Here is a 15,953-nt window from a genome sequence, read left to right as displayed (position 1 = left end):
GCGCCAGCGTAAATATTCTACAATCCCAAAGAGATGATATAGACGTATTATAAATTATATATTCTTTTTTCATACGTTATTCTTTGATAAAACCAATGAAGCGAAAATAAAAAAAAATGTAGACACTTTCAGCTTCCAGATTATCACCCGACAAAATACGTAGAAATTCGTGGAACAAAAACACGCTAAAATAGAAATCCGAATCCTCAAAAATTCTGCGCTCGGCGACATGATACGGTGAAAATCGTCAGTGGTGCGATGAAAATTTAACTCAACTTCATTTTCAGTCGAGAGACATTCTGTCGTACTGTCTAGTAGAATTTCGTGAAATTCGCGCAGCTACGAATTCCGCTTAGCGAGCGAAATTATTAGAGCGCGCGGTAATCAGCGAAAATTTATATAGACGACCCGTACGTCGCCGTTAAATATAATATTATGAAGTCGCGACCGCGGTCTCGAGGTTCCTGAATGAGAATATCTTTCTAAAAAATCACGATCGTGTAATTATGCGACTGAGCTTGGGACCCTTTTAGAGAAGAAAAAGTATGCATCCTATTCTAAAATTATGCCGCGACTTTCTCTCATATGAAAAAATTATTAATTTTAATTAGCCTCATTCTAGTAAACCACTCTGAATGTAATATATAAATTATTTAAATATTTTATTAATTATACTTGAAAACTATAATAATATATTGCATATAAAATATGTACGCTAAATTCTTTGGAATGGAATTTTACTTTAAAGAGTAAAAATTAGGTTAGTCTTACCAAAGAGTGGTTCAATTTTCAATCTTTAAGAATGAGATTTCATTCTTTAGAGTGACAATTTATTCTTTAAAAGTTTTAATAAATAAATATATTTAAAAAATATATATATTCTATTCTCTTATAATTGTTTTATAATACAACATGTATATATTCTGTTGATTATTTCATAACATAACAAAGCTATTTGTATTGTGACTAATAAGGATTTACAAAAACTAATCTTATTAATTGCAACATGAGATAAATTTTCCACATATATAAATGTATTCATACGTCGATACTACTAATATGTTGTTCTTCATGCAGCTGAAGAGATGAGGAAGCAGCACACCGTGCTTTATTCCTTCACGCTTGGAATACGGAGAGAATTGCGAATTCCGCTGAGCGGTCGCAAGGAAATAATTGGGCCGAGCAACGGCAATAATAATGCGCGATAGAATAATTGATACGCGTGCTGTCGAAGGAAATGCCACGTTACGAAAGTGCGCGCTTTCATGTTCTTATCGGATAAATCGCTGTTCTCACGTACATACATACATGAATCTGGATGTTGAGAGTCGTGGAATATGAATATGAATGGAATGAGCATAAAACGCCACGCTCTTCTGTTTTTTATAATAATTTGTGTTAATAATAATTCGATAATAATAATCCGATTGTAATAATTCGATTGTAATAATTCGGGGTAAAAAGAAAAAAAATAATGCAGCCACTCCATACGCGAAATATCGAATCGCACGAAGGTATTATATCACGGCGGCGCGGTGAATAACAATTAAAAAAACAAAAAAAGGGAAAAAAGAACACACCCGCGACGGTAGATACGAATGTTTTGTTTTTGGTTGCGAATAAGCGATAAAATCATCAGCGATATACCCGCAAGTGTATGAGAAAAGTGCTATATGTGCGTGTGTGTTGCAAACTGCAAAAATTTATCGCCTCTCTCTCCACCATGCACTCGTTACAATTTCATCATCGTTTTCACGATTGCGACATTACACGCAGTCGCTGTTGCATAGTTTATATAATTTTTGGACACCAATTCCGACGATGCTATATGGACGGACATCATAGTACCAATCGTGAATCAGTAATGATTGTTATATGGTATAACTATTATATAATGAAATACTTACAGTTTAAATTATTTAGCGATAAACAATTTTTTAAAAACACTACATTTAAAAACACTACAGAAAACGATATTTAAGTATAACGTGCCGTGGGCAAAGTATACGTATATACGAACGTTACGAGTAACAGAAATAATACATAAAATATTTGGTGATAAATAACGAGAATCTAGCAACCTTCCACAATCCGTGTTAAATATTTCTCACACCGGCAAACGGATCGAATGGGATGCATGACGAGATGGAAGAGATGATTTAGTTACATCTCAATATTGCGCTCGGGAGGAATGGAGGGATCTCGTTCGTGAGCGGTCAACCACTAAATAATAATCCGCGATCGGTTGCCGCGTTCTCGCGCGAACGTTTGTGCACGAGATATTCGGCCTGACCTCTGGCAACGCGATCGAAGCGGATGGAAATTTAATTCCCCCGAGAGGACGGTCGAGTATCGCGGGACCGAACAGAGTACGGAAAGTCGCGGAATTGAATTTTGAAGGGTCCTATATATATTATATATATTGTGTGTGTATATATATATGTACATATACTATATTTATACAGATGTATTTATATGTATATACGTAAGTTACAGCAGCTCGTGTCTATAATATGTACGTACGACTTCTCGCAGCGTAAACTTACTCAATGCATATTTCGCGCTCGGAAATGCATGCGCAGCAACCTTTTGCGAGCGAATCAAGTTCCGCGAATAAGCGGAATAGATCGAGCTCGTCATGCGAATTCTATAGAAGATGCTCAATCTTGCTGGAGTCAATCCGGAATTGATCTTTTCATGACTTTTTGAATCGATTCTTACATATTATCGGCGCTTTTCCGGTATACAATACGCGTTCAAAATTAAATATACGTGGCCCTGAGATCAGAATAAAAAAGATTATCCTTGGCGGGACTATTCTATTTTCTCTCGTGTCATTTTTTTCAAATTTATATTTCCAACGGTATATAACAAACATATTTTTTTCGAACTATTTTATGAAAGTTTTGACACACTGTTATCAGCTGATAATATATGCAATTAAAGATTAAATACACATCTTGAAATCTGTATATGAAAATTGATCTGTGTATTCAAAGTAATTTATAATACTCTCTCTCTCTTTCTCTCTGCAGTATTATTATAAATTAATAGTCTAAAATGTTACAATCGCGCGCATATATTAAACATCTATGGAAGCAAAATCGCCGGCACGTATGAAGCAAATTACAATGTACGAGTTTATCATTTGCGAAGGGATTCCACTAAATTAAACGGCACAATGATCGTGAGTGACAGATGAAGAAATTGATATACGGATGAAGTATTAGATTAAATTGAGATTTGAACTATTATTATAAAATATCTCGCCAGTTATGTGAAAGATATATTTTCGAAAAGGACAAAATTCCATTTTAGTACGCACTTCATGTCATAAAATTTATATAATCTTGTGACACGAGATTCACTAGAATCCGACAGAGAAGATTAGAGAGGTAGGATCGTATTAATCAATTTCTGCTCACATTGTGTTAGTGATAGTTAACGTATAAGCGAGCTCAACCGGGAACCAATCGAATCGGTCGTGAAGGGACCGATGGAATATACGTGTTCACGAGGGATTGTGCCAGGATTTCCGAGGACGTCCAAGAGATTCAGCTACACTGCAGACAGTCTCGAATTTCGTCTCTTCTCACTTCTCATATCCGCCATGTATCGCCTAGCTGTTTCAAATAATGCCTGAATACCTCGAGTTTAGATTTTCTTCATCTTTCGAATAACACGTGCCGAGAATCGCCAAAATCGAAATCAAAAGACGAATCAAACGCTATTGTACTGCGAAGATTTAAAAAGTATATAATTATCATTAATTAATATTATTTAAAAAAAAGACTCTAATAATAATTATAATATGAAACATTGAGTGTAATAATTTCATTCAAATATTGGGTTAATATAACTAAAAATTTGTTCCTTTAAATTTAGTTATTATTACCAAACGCTAGTTATGTTATGTTTGGTAATATTTACAAAAATAGAGTTTTTTATTACATTAACTAAACATTTGATTGAAATCATTTTACTTAACATTTAGTAGCTATTACTAAATTTACTTTTTTTTCAACATACAATAAATTGAGTAGTCGGTTAATAATATTACATAATAAATTGCGTTACTCTCTCTCTCTCTCTCTCTCTCTCTCTCTCTCTCTCTCTCTCTCTCTCTATTTGAGTACTGCATATATTTTAAAAATAAAATCTTTATCCAAGCTAAAAAAAACTACGATTCGTGAATTCAAACATCCCAACCAAGTTTCTATTTTTGTATAATTGGATCAATTTATTCTACGATTCATTATTAAATTATTATTGAATTGGTCGCAGAGCATATTTCTCCTTCGTCAAAATCTTTTATATATCTGTTTTTTCTTCATTCTTCCAGTATCGGCATTCCAATTGTTCACGAGTTGCGAATCTCTCGATCGGATTTGCGACACAAATTACGCTTTCTTCGCTTATTCACCGTACTGTTTCGCGCCATCACATTTCACGAACATTTTCGTCGAACGTTTCAGCAAATATTTCGTCTCTCACAAATGCCGATTTTCCTGAACGTCGTCGATGCGACAACGGCGTTTTCCCGATGTTACAAATAATTCCGTAATATTTGTACGTCGGCACTTTGCAGGAGCTCGATTGTGAAGCACCGTTATTCTCTCTCTCTCTCATAATATCATTTCAACATAATGACATTAGTTTAGCTGGCGAGTAGTTAGGCACGGAAAAGGGTGGGCGGAAGGATGAGATAGTAGGTGTTTGCTGTTAAGGTAGAGATAGGCAAACGGCAGCAAAATGCAATGGCGAGGGGTTTCTCTCCCGTTGAACGGAAGAAGAGGAGCAGATCTGCGACGTCTTCGTAATATCCGGCATCCTTATCTCAAGGTCGCCCAGCTTCCGGTTACGTTCCGATGCACTCTGTATCTGTCGATTTTCCAGGTTGCACGGTGTGTCTATCAAGACACTATATCCTATCGATTTCATGAACTTTACAGTTTTACATCAGTTAACGCCGAGAGACATGATCATTAAAGAATCCCGACAGAGCTTTCATTTACGATTTGCTATAGATAAATATGAAACTATCACAAGTTATTATTAGCTCTATTCGATCAATTTCCTTTCCTTTCATTCCTGTTAGAAAAAAGCGAATCATTTTAAATTAACATATGGTCGTATGCAAGGGAACATACATTAACTCTAAAATTTTGACAAGACGAAACAATCATTAAAAATAAATGGTACTGCCTCGGTAATCTAAAGACTTAGGACACTCGCACGGAATGCAAGAGATCTGAGTTCGATTCCAGGTCGAGATAATATTTTTCGCAATTTAGTTTAATGCAATTTGTTAAGATTAAATTTGAGGAGATCATTAATATTTCAGATGGATTGCATTAAACGTCCGATAATAACAGTACGCGATTATAATTCTGAAATAAATTTACTTTAAGAATATGTATGTATTAGTAGTTCAACATTTAACTTTGACCATAGTGGCGCTTCTCGGATTTAGGTGATGTACTCACATAAACGTGTTATTTCCAGTCTTATTATTGTAAATATCTAAATTTTAATAAATTATTTGTTTGAATAATATCAATTAAAATATTTGACAAATATAAAGATACACTTTTTTGGTACGAGAATTATTAATTTAACTATCAGCTCTTTTTATTAAGTAAATATTTATTTATTTAATGTAAAGTAGATATAGTTAGTTGGTATACTATTCAAATAAATATTTATTAGAATTTAGAATATTCTTTCTCAGTGATTAAATTATGAAAAACATTTTTTACAATATAAAATTAAACACTCATTGGCCAATACGTGATCATGCGTTATTCGTACAAAAGTTGCTAAAGTTCCTTGAAAACTGGCTTTACACCCATGACAATTAATATCAGTTAATGTTTATGCAAACAATTTTCGTGAAATAATTATTATTAAGGAAGAAAGAAGGGAGCAAATCTTTATATCAGAGAGATAAAATCTATTGTCATGATCAATCGCATTTAATGTTGGACAAGTATTATCACAGCGTACTTATAGTTTCTTTCTATCATGAAACCTGATTTCGCTTTCATGACTGACAGACCGATCTCCGGGCCACTTCGAACTAAATGCTGTATCTACCCGATATCGCTCCCATTTGATATCGTACATTCGAGTTTCGATGGGCAACCTGTCGCGAGATCGACAAGCTAATGCGCGTAATGCCCATAAAAATCGATGCGGCTTAACGCGCGGTGTGCCTTTTATCAGTACAGACCACGGGAATCGACATCACACGTGCGAGTGTGAAGAGGCATTTCATAGTGGTGTAAAGTACAACTCGTCGTTGCGAGATAAAAAGGAAGAGAAAGAGAGCAAATGAGAGAGAGAGAGAGAGGACAAGAAAAAGAGAAAATGTATCGGTCGATAAAGCCTCACGGTTATTTAGATAACCGTGCATCCGCGCGACATCACGGCAGCGGAGGAACCGGGGAAGAGAAGAAAAGGTGCTGCCACGACATAGAACGAGCGGAGGATCGAGATTATCGATTCTCGAAGCGAAGAGAAGGCAGAGACTCGTCGACGCCCCTTTGCTCGAACGCGTCGCAGGCGAAAATATGCGACAGCTAGAAATAAAGGCCGGTTCCGCACGAAAGATTACCGGTTCCCCTGCTGTTCCGAGCTGCTCCGAAAGAGGAGAGGCAGTCGAGTCCTTCCGTTTCGTTTTTCTTCTCGTTTTCTCTCTCTACTCGGATAGGTATGCGCGTCCATAATTCCTCGCGTTCGCGAGAGAACGTGCGCGCTCTAAATCGGTCCTACGAGAGATACGCGAAAGAAGATTTAGCACAAGATTTCGATATATATAAATAGTCGATATTATACATATAATATATACGAATATATATATTCATTATGACATACTGAATAGTATAACAATCGATATTAATATAAAAATAATTCACCATCTTTAATACTAACTATTTTTTTATCTATAATATAATTCCTATACTATTGGTAGGAATAACATAAAACTGAAAATAGATTAAAATCCGGTCTCGAAAAAATAGAAAAAAAAAGAATTGAGCATATTACGATATCAAAATAACAAATCATTGCTATATTTTAGCTCTAACGAAATATTCACAGGTCCGCATCTTTAAATATTCGTACCTACAAAAGATAGTCAATGAATCTGAGGAATGTCTGGAATTCGTGAACGAGTTGGGTAATCTACGATTGGGCGTGTCCAGCTGTATATATTCGAGAGAAGGTAGTCATTTAGAATGCTGTTGTTAAAAAGGCGAGGGGATAATTAGATCAACAACTATATTCTTCTATTAAATTTTTCTTTGGTATAAAAAAAATAATTCAGACAAAATGAGAAGTTGGGTGCATCTTCGCTGTTACAAAGTTTCGAATTCATACCCAAGGTATATCTCGCATAAGCGACATCCCCTATAGGTAAGTATCTATACGTAACAGTTGTGCAATTGAGAAAATAAACGCGCGGGACGCGCGAAGAAGAAAAGCAGACGGAAATTCGCGCGGAATCTAAGGAACAACTTTCCTTTGCTACATGGTACCCGTGACAAAACAAATACACATTTATTCGCGGAAACTCTCAAATGTCAGGTGGATAGGGGCAAGGCAGACGGTGGGGGTGTCCATCCCTCGCCAGAAGGAGACAGAAGAAGATAAGACAAAACGGAAGTTCGTCTCCCTTACAATCGACCTTCTTCCTTACAGTGTATGTACGTTCATCCTAAATACATAAACGTCTTGTACATGCGCCTCTTCCTTCATCCTCTCTCCCCGTGCCTGCTGACGTGGATGTGCATTCAAAAGACACGACCACCAAGATGCGCAGGGTCATCGCCGAGAGGATATGCAAAACACAGGGTTGAAAGAGGAATGTCTGCCAGCGCAAATTCCTCAGGCAAATACCAAGCAGACATTACATGAGAAAATTAAAGAAGCCAGATAATTTAGAAATATGTATTTTTCACAATAAAATTATTTAGATTTTTTAAAACGCATCAGAATATTGAGCTCAATCTGAGATGCCTATAAGCATCAATATTTTGATTAAATTACTTGTCGATTCAATTTACGTTTATTTAATTATAACTTTAGTTCTGTTAGAATTGTTCCAAAACTGAAAACAAATTCGGCACACAATTTCAGGGATTGGATATGATTGCTAACCTATATAAATTCACACAAAATTATTTCAACACTAAAGATCCAGCTTGACTCTTTATTTTCAATTCGTCGTATAGTCATATTATGGTCTTATGAGATACTTTATATTGTTAAATTTAGAAATATAATTTAAAAAATGACATAGTATAACAGAAAAGTATATAAATGAAATGTCATACATAAATTTTATCCCAACCTGGTCGAAGCTGTATCTGCGAAAAGTGCCATAAAGATCCTGAAAGGCAACTGAGGAAGTTTCAGAAAGGAGAAACTCATCGTAAGAAGACTCCGTGTAAGGAAAGAGACATCAACTATGAAGCTATAGACCACCTTGGATCTACACGAGAAGACGCGAGCGTCGCGACGCCAGGACCATATATCACCGACGCCGAGATAAAAGTTTGTGCCGTGCTCATTGCCGCGAAATATGGTGGTAAGCGAACAGAGTAGAAACGAACAATGGTAGTTATCGCGCAAACAATATATTCTACTGCAATATATTCTATGTGTGCGTAATTGTGAGTCATAGCGCATTCTCAAGAACAAACCAAATCAAAATAGAATTTCGTTCTAATTTGCAGCACAACAAATTAATTAAAGCTGAATCAACCATTGCCTATTGAAGTCCATTATTCTATAAATATACCTTTAATACTGGACTTTTAAATATTGAATCGAAACTCTTTCTATAAAAATATCTTCAAATGCAAAATACACGCAACGTATAATATATATTTTTTGTTAAATAATTCAAACAAACTTCAATATTTGTTAGATTCTATGTTATCTATATATTTTTTTGAACAGGTTGCATTTTCGTATTTTTTTCGATTTTTAAAGGCGCATGTAAATAAATACTAAAAGCATTGTCGAGTACAATAGACAATGTGATGAAAACGTGAACAAGTCATTAATTGGTTTTGCAAAGAGCTACAAAAGCAAACAATAGGCGCGAAACGAATGATAAAAGAGTTTGCTACGAAATACAAAAGTGATCTCTAATAATAGAGAGAATGATATGACCAGCATTAATTAGTGAAACAGCTGTCTATTATTGATTTGAACTTAAGCTTTCTTGAAAGCAGGATTCCAATTAGTAAAGAAAAGCGGCGTTTTGCATATAATAACAGCGCAAAATAAAAAAATAATTCGTATAGGAATGTTACAATGCAACTCTACAAGTGCAATGATTTATTTTGTAGACCGCGTTATGCAACCGAAATTTTTGAAGTGCGCTGTTATTTCATTACCGTTCTAGGTACTTCAATTTCACGTTTTTAATAATTATTCTTTAAATATTATAATTAAGAATTTAAAACCAAATTAGTATTAAAGTTATGTGTTAATTAAATTGAAAAATATATTTCTTATTTATTATAGTTGTTAATTATTTCCACTATCGAAATCTAATCTATCAAAATGTTTTAACATTCGACTATATAATAAAAAATAAAATATTGGTTATTAAGCTCCGCAATTCACAAGAATAAAATTTTTCTGCTCAAATGCTCTTTGATTTATGAATGTCATTGCTTTTTTTCCATATCATACATTTTTTAGAATCTCTCGCAAGTTATCATTAAGAAAATAGACCAAAGAAAACTATAATAGTTGATCTTATAAATTTCGATGACATTGCGATGTGAAAAGTATAGTCACGGAAATTACGATATGTCGCGCACAAGTAATCGCTCGGTTGGTTCGTAACGTGGAGTAATGCGTGTTTAAATCGCCGCTTGTAATCCACGCAAGCCGGAACGTATTACGAACGCATGCATACACACACGCATACCGCGTAGATAAATTACACGTACGAATATTACCAACCAGTTTCCGTTACAGTAATCGTTGAGAAATCAGAAAATTATAGTAATTTTAGCAAAAATTAGCAAGAGAAAGAATAAAATACAAGCTTTATATTGCGCAAGGATTTTATTAGCGCGTCACATAATTGGTCCCTTCCGAACTCGATTCAAGTAGAACCAGATCCCGTTCACGATGAATTAAAGGAGAAACCGTACAAATAAGCATAAAAACATCAAAGTAAAACCCGTGTCATTCATGCAATAAAGCAAGAAAGCATAGGAAGCATCTAATGAAAGAAGTACGCAAACATTTGGAAAAAGAGTCTGGTTGCATTAATTAGAATTCTGGTTGGAAAAGGACAGAATTTTCTGGTTGAATCAATAATAATCCTAATTAAGATAACCATAATTATAATTGATATAATCAGATTTTTCTGGTTATTATTTCATTTTCAATCACACACAGAAAAACATCGTTGCTAAGAAACGTAATTACTTAATTTACTTTCTTCCTTTTAAATAGCGGTTATCTTCAACAACAAAGAATATTTCTTTTTACAACAATTTTAAAATATACTTGTTATAAATTTTAAAAGAGCTCATTTTGCTATGTACTCAAAACAAGGATTCACTTTCTTTTGAAGAATATTGTAAAATTGATCTAAGAAGACTCTTTATATAATAAGCAAATTGAATTTGTTTTAATTTAATAATCTTGATTGAGAGAGAAGCATCTCAAACTTACTAAAATTTACAGAATATACTTAGAATAAATTTGACGCGCGCGCTTGTGATGAACTTACGATAGATTAACGAACATATAAACTTTTGAAATATTTGAATCAAGTAATTATTACTTGCATAGAGTATTTATCTGCGTGCAATAATTTTTCTTAGTGAAATATTAATAAACGCTACAATGTAATATCTAATACCATAAAACGAAACTAATATATACTATAATCTCGAATTATGTTTCACAGAACATTTTAACGCACATTTATGTCGTTGTCCGATACACGTACATGCGCACCGTCGCAGTGATGCCAGCTTTTACGGTATATGTGAGGCGGAAGTCAGGTGGGGAATCGCGTACGGACGATAAATTATAATTAGAATCGAGCCGAATGTGACAATCTCTGGCGCGCGTGAATCATGTATTAACCCAGTCGCTAATGGGTATTAACCGTGAGCCGTTTAAAATTACAACTCCTCGATCCCCTCTCCTCTATATACCCGTCGTGGCGGACGAGATAGCGAGGCGGAACGCTTTATCCCAATGTACAGCAACCGTCCGGTAGCAGCGCGCGGTTCGACGCTTCCGGGATTGCTTTCCACGCTGCACTTACGATACTTGCAGATTTAATTAGCGCAGAATTCCTTGACAAATAAACCGCAATCGCAGCTGTGTGTGATATGCACGTACATATATTTAAATAGAATCATCGTGCATTCAACGTCATTTGTATCTTTTATTTGAATTAACAATTTGATATATACATATATGTATATAAAAAAGAAATTCTCAAATAAAGTTGTTATGCGTAAGTTGTTATAAATTTGAAGATTTTTTGTTGTTACATCGAGATTTAATTAATTAATACTTATTACGTTTTTAGTTCAACTTGAAGCAAAATGTTCGATATTACTGATACTGTCGCGAATTCTCAAATGTTGTTAAGATTTTAGTATTATTGTATTTGGTAGCGGAGAAAATATATTATTTTAAAGTATCTAAAATTACAAATTTTCCTTCATCGTAATTTTCAAAGACTTGTTCGTGGCAATTCGGATATATCACCAACATCAATGCTTACGACATGAAATACCAGGGAATTTAATTAACGAAAAATGCTTTGACTGGCAAATCACAAAGTTCATAGCAAACTGAACGAACGAAAGGAAAGATTTTTCCTCCCTGACTTCGCGCAATATGACAGAATAGCTCGTAAAAAGCGTGACTTCAAAGAAATTAATAAAAAAAGTGTCTAAAAAGGAGATAATAATATTTAAAAATTATATCGTCATATCTAAACAAACTCAATTTACTCATCGGTAATGTCGCGACGATTTCTTTTTTCCTTTGTTCCTTCATTTGCATTTCGCTTACTGCAAGTTAAAATCCAATTTTAGCCTCCATCCGGATGAAATTACGAATGCGCAACCTTTTAACAGAGCTAAAAAGAAGCGCGATACTTGCGATTTAATTAAATCATGAAATATGACGACTGAGCAGTGGCAATTAAGTACCCTTTTAGAGGACTTACTGATACCAATTTACTCTTTCACGTCGTACGTCGCGGACACTTATCCTGTATCCCAGGACGCGTCTTATCCCAGTGGCCGCACATGTCGCTTCCGGGACTGCAGTTTACACCATGGTGGTACCTCGAGATTTAATTAACGAGCACTTCGACCGCAAGTGTTTATCGAACATCAAACCAGATCCTTCTGTGTTTCGATCATGTGCGATCGATGTATTATAAGAAACGATGAGTTGAAAAAAATGGACCACCAGTTGAAACATGCGATTTAATTAGATCGTAGCTTTAATTCACGAATAATTGCGTTCGTCATTCATTGAATTTTGCAATTTGCAACGTGTCAAATATTTTTATAATTGGTGCAATTTTTCGCAAATTAATTATACCTAAATAAATTTAATCTTTCTTTATTCTCGTTCGTTAAGACGTCCAATTTACCTTTATTTTGATTAAAGAATAATAAATCTCTCTCTTTTAAATTTGTATATTTTTTAAAATTTAATAAAATAAAATAAAATCATTAGCTGTACCAGTCGTAATAAAATCCATTTGTTAACATTATGTACGCGATTCACCTTATACAATTTGTGTAATTTTATTCTAAATTATATCCTGCGAAAATTGTACAAGGCAATACGAAAAAAAATTTTCGTTGTATTTTTTTCTCTCGCATTTCACTCATCCAACTCGACATTAGTTATGGTCGAGTTAATTTTATTATTATAACGACGAACACACGCGAGTAAGAGCGCGTAATTCCGGTCGGAGATATTAATAATGGTATTGTGAGCTTCAAATCTAAATTTCGAGAACATTGTCCGTGCGTTCGCGACTAATGTCGCGCGCTGTCGTCTACGCGCAAATTATGCATAAACCGTGATCATTAAAAATTTATTAAACACGGTTGCAGCGTGCTCAAAGAACATTATCATGCGCGCTTTGCAAGTCGCGCGCTAGTCGCTCATTACAGAAGACAATTACATTGTCTTCCTGTTCTTTTCGCCGAGACGGACAAGACAGAAAAAAAGACGGAGCAACGGATAATGGTGGAAGTCATAAAAAAAAAAAACGGTCGTGTTGCACCTGCAATTTGCGTAATTTTTCACATATTTTGTCGCACGCATCGATAAAAAGGTCGAGACCCGAATGATAAATTGGTATATGCACACTCTAAACATTCAAAGCTCAATATGTCGTAATAAAATCGCGGCAATGTTTCGAAGCATACCGAACTCATTTAAAAATATAATCACTTCATTTTCCATGCGACTGAAACGTTCAATATAAACGTTTCTATAATACAGTTTTCATTAAAATTTTACCATGCGCAGGTCATAATATGAGAGCGGAGTAATTATGTGTATTCATTATATTCCTGATGGCCTGCAGAACCTAACAAAAATAATTTAGAGGAGAGATTCGCACGTGAATGCGCGTGCTTTTATTATAATGACCCGATATATACGTGTGTGCGTGATCGGTCGTCCTTTGACGCCGCCGCGTATCTCTATTAAATCAATATTTATAACGGCACACCGGACGCCCAAGCCATGACATAATAACCCGACGTAATTTTAATTAGCATTATTGCGCAAGATGTTCGTTCGTATCGGAGCATGTTTTTAACGAGGGTAGCTTACGAGTATCGAATTACTTTGCGGAGATTAAAATCGCCGCCTAACGAGGTCGTCCGGTAAAATGAATCTGTCTCGAAGATCTTCACACCGCGCGTGTCATAAGGGAAAATAGAAGAAAAAAACAAACAAAGTAATTAGAAGAATGATCATTGGTATATGCGACGACGAGAAAAAAAACCAGATGAGACGATCTCAAAACGAATATTAGTCACGGAATCAAAAGGAAGAGGTGATGTTGTACGCATATCTGTCGTACAATATCTAGCGTGCTCGTTAGAGATGAGAGACAATTATTCATCTTGACGAAAATGTAGAAAATAATGGAGAACGACGACGCAGCGACGAGCAAGCGTGCGTGACTCTTTTACAGACATAGTTAACTCTTTGACCACGAAGAATATTAGACTCCGCTCCCTCTGGGCAAACTGTAATCTTTGATTACGCAATATGATACAATGTCATAAACGTACGTACATAAGAAATGAGAATCCACGATGGAACTTTGCAGAAATGAAGACTCTTGCAATTAATGCACACCAAAGCAATTAAAAGCGAACAAAGAAAGAAGATTCGCAAAATTGCAAAAGTAATGTAAGGATCTGCGTAAATCTTTTCACGTATTTTTTAATTAAAAATTCTCTCTTTCTCTCAACAAACATAAGTATAACATGTAGAAATTTGCAGACTAAACGAAAAAAGTATTCCTGAGCTCGGTATATAAATTGTATAAATCAAATATCCGAAACAACTATAATAAGCGTGGCAGTAACAAATTATCCAAAAACTAATAAAAGATTCCGGAACAAAGGATTAAGGAAAACAACAGCATAAATTAATAGCGCATTGTAGTCGTCGTCTATATTCGCGCACATAAATAATCTCGTTAAAGATTTATTAATCATCGCGACCGAGGACGCGAAGATCAAAGAACAGAAAGTAGGTAGTATGCATGCGCATTATACGGCGCATGCCATGCTCGTTACGAGGTAGGATAACTCGATCTACTCACCTCCACGAGGGTGATGAGGATGATGAAGAGAGGTGGTGGGCAGCATGTGTAGTGATCGGCGTAGTATTTTCGGTCCCGCTCCTCTGTGAGGAATTCATCGCCGATCATGCGGACCATCCTGAAAGCACAAACATAGGTACCGCAATATAGTTTAAAGTTCAAACATACGTAACGATATTTGCACGTGTCAAATTAATTGCAAAATGTAAATATAAAGCTGTATATTCTAAATATTTAGTATACAGCGTATCTTCTTCCTTTCCTTTCCTCTCTCAATTGTGAAAGATGTTTTTTATAAAATAAATGAACCGTTATCTGATTCGCGCGAATTACTCGATTCTGATAAATTTTGTATTTATTATAATAAAAATAAAATAATGCGCATATCAAAGAATGATAACTACTTGTGTGTGTAAATGCGAATAAATCGTATTTATTCGCATTATCGCGAAAAGCATCTACCAAATATATAATATGTAATTTTCCATTAATCTGGGTTCATTATGTGATGTAAAAATATCATGCATAACTATAATTATACATATATTAACAAATAAATTATTCCCGAATCGATAGATGTAAAAATGTATTTTTCAAGATAAAAACATAATAGCATTTTATGTACACTGTTCCTGTGCGCCAATATAAACGCGATCGAATATTTTCAATTAAACTTCACCATAGTATTTCATTTCGGAAGAGTTCAACACAAAAAAATAACCTGCAGCGCGAGCAATCGAATCTTTTGAGCCAAACTTCGCGAAACGACTTCGTTTGCGTGCGTTGGACATAAAAAAAAAATATGAAACAACAAATCTATAAATTGAATGTAAACGCGGACACATTCCCACAAAGTAATCTGTATATGTAATAGTATTTACCTAAAACGCACAACCGGCATTTACTTCAATAATTTTTGCTCTTCCGAAAAGTTTTTTAATTGAAGTGTAGTAGTTACAGCGTATTTGATTACACCGCGCGAAATACAAGTAATCCGAAAAAATCCAGCCGTTCTTTTGTGCGACATTAATAACCAGACGATTTAGCGAGAATATTCGGCAGATAAATTCAAGATTGCGAC

The 15,953-nt window shown here is 34.9% G+C and overlaps 1 protein-coding gene across 1 annotated transcript in view; it reads right to left on the bottom strand.

Moving 5' to 3' along the window:
* Window positions 1-15,953, bottom strand: part of LOC108777904 (stem cell tumor) — a 157,888-nt gene that overhangs the window by 98,072 nt on the left and 43,863 nt on the right. Inside the window, exon 2 of the mRNA XM_018544903.1 lies at window positions 14,873-14,990. Coding sequence (XP_018400405.1) covers window positions 14,873-14,990 — 118 coding nt within the window. The remainder of the gene's footprint in view (window positions 1-14,872; window positions 14,991-15,953) is intronic.

Source organism: Cyphomyrmex costatus, unplaced genomic scaffold, assembly GCF_001594065.2.
Source record: "Cyphomyrmex costatus isolate MS0001 unplaced genomic scaffold, Ccosl1.0 scaffold116, whole genome shotgun sequence".
Taxonomy (NCBI): domain Eukaryota; kingdom Metazoa; phylum Arthropoda; class Insecta; order Hymenoptera; family Formicidae; genus Cyphomyrmex; species Cyphomyrmex costatus.
The sequence above is the reverse complement of the archived record's forward strand: the minus strand, read 5'-3'. Positions and strand labels throughout refer to the sequence as shown.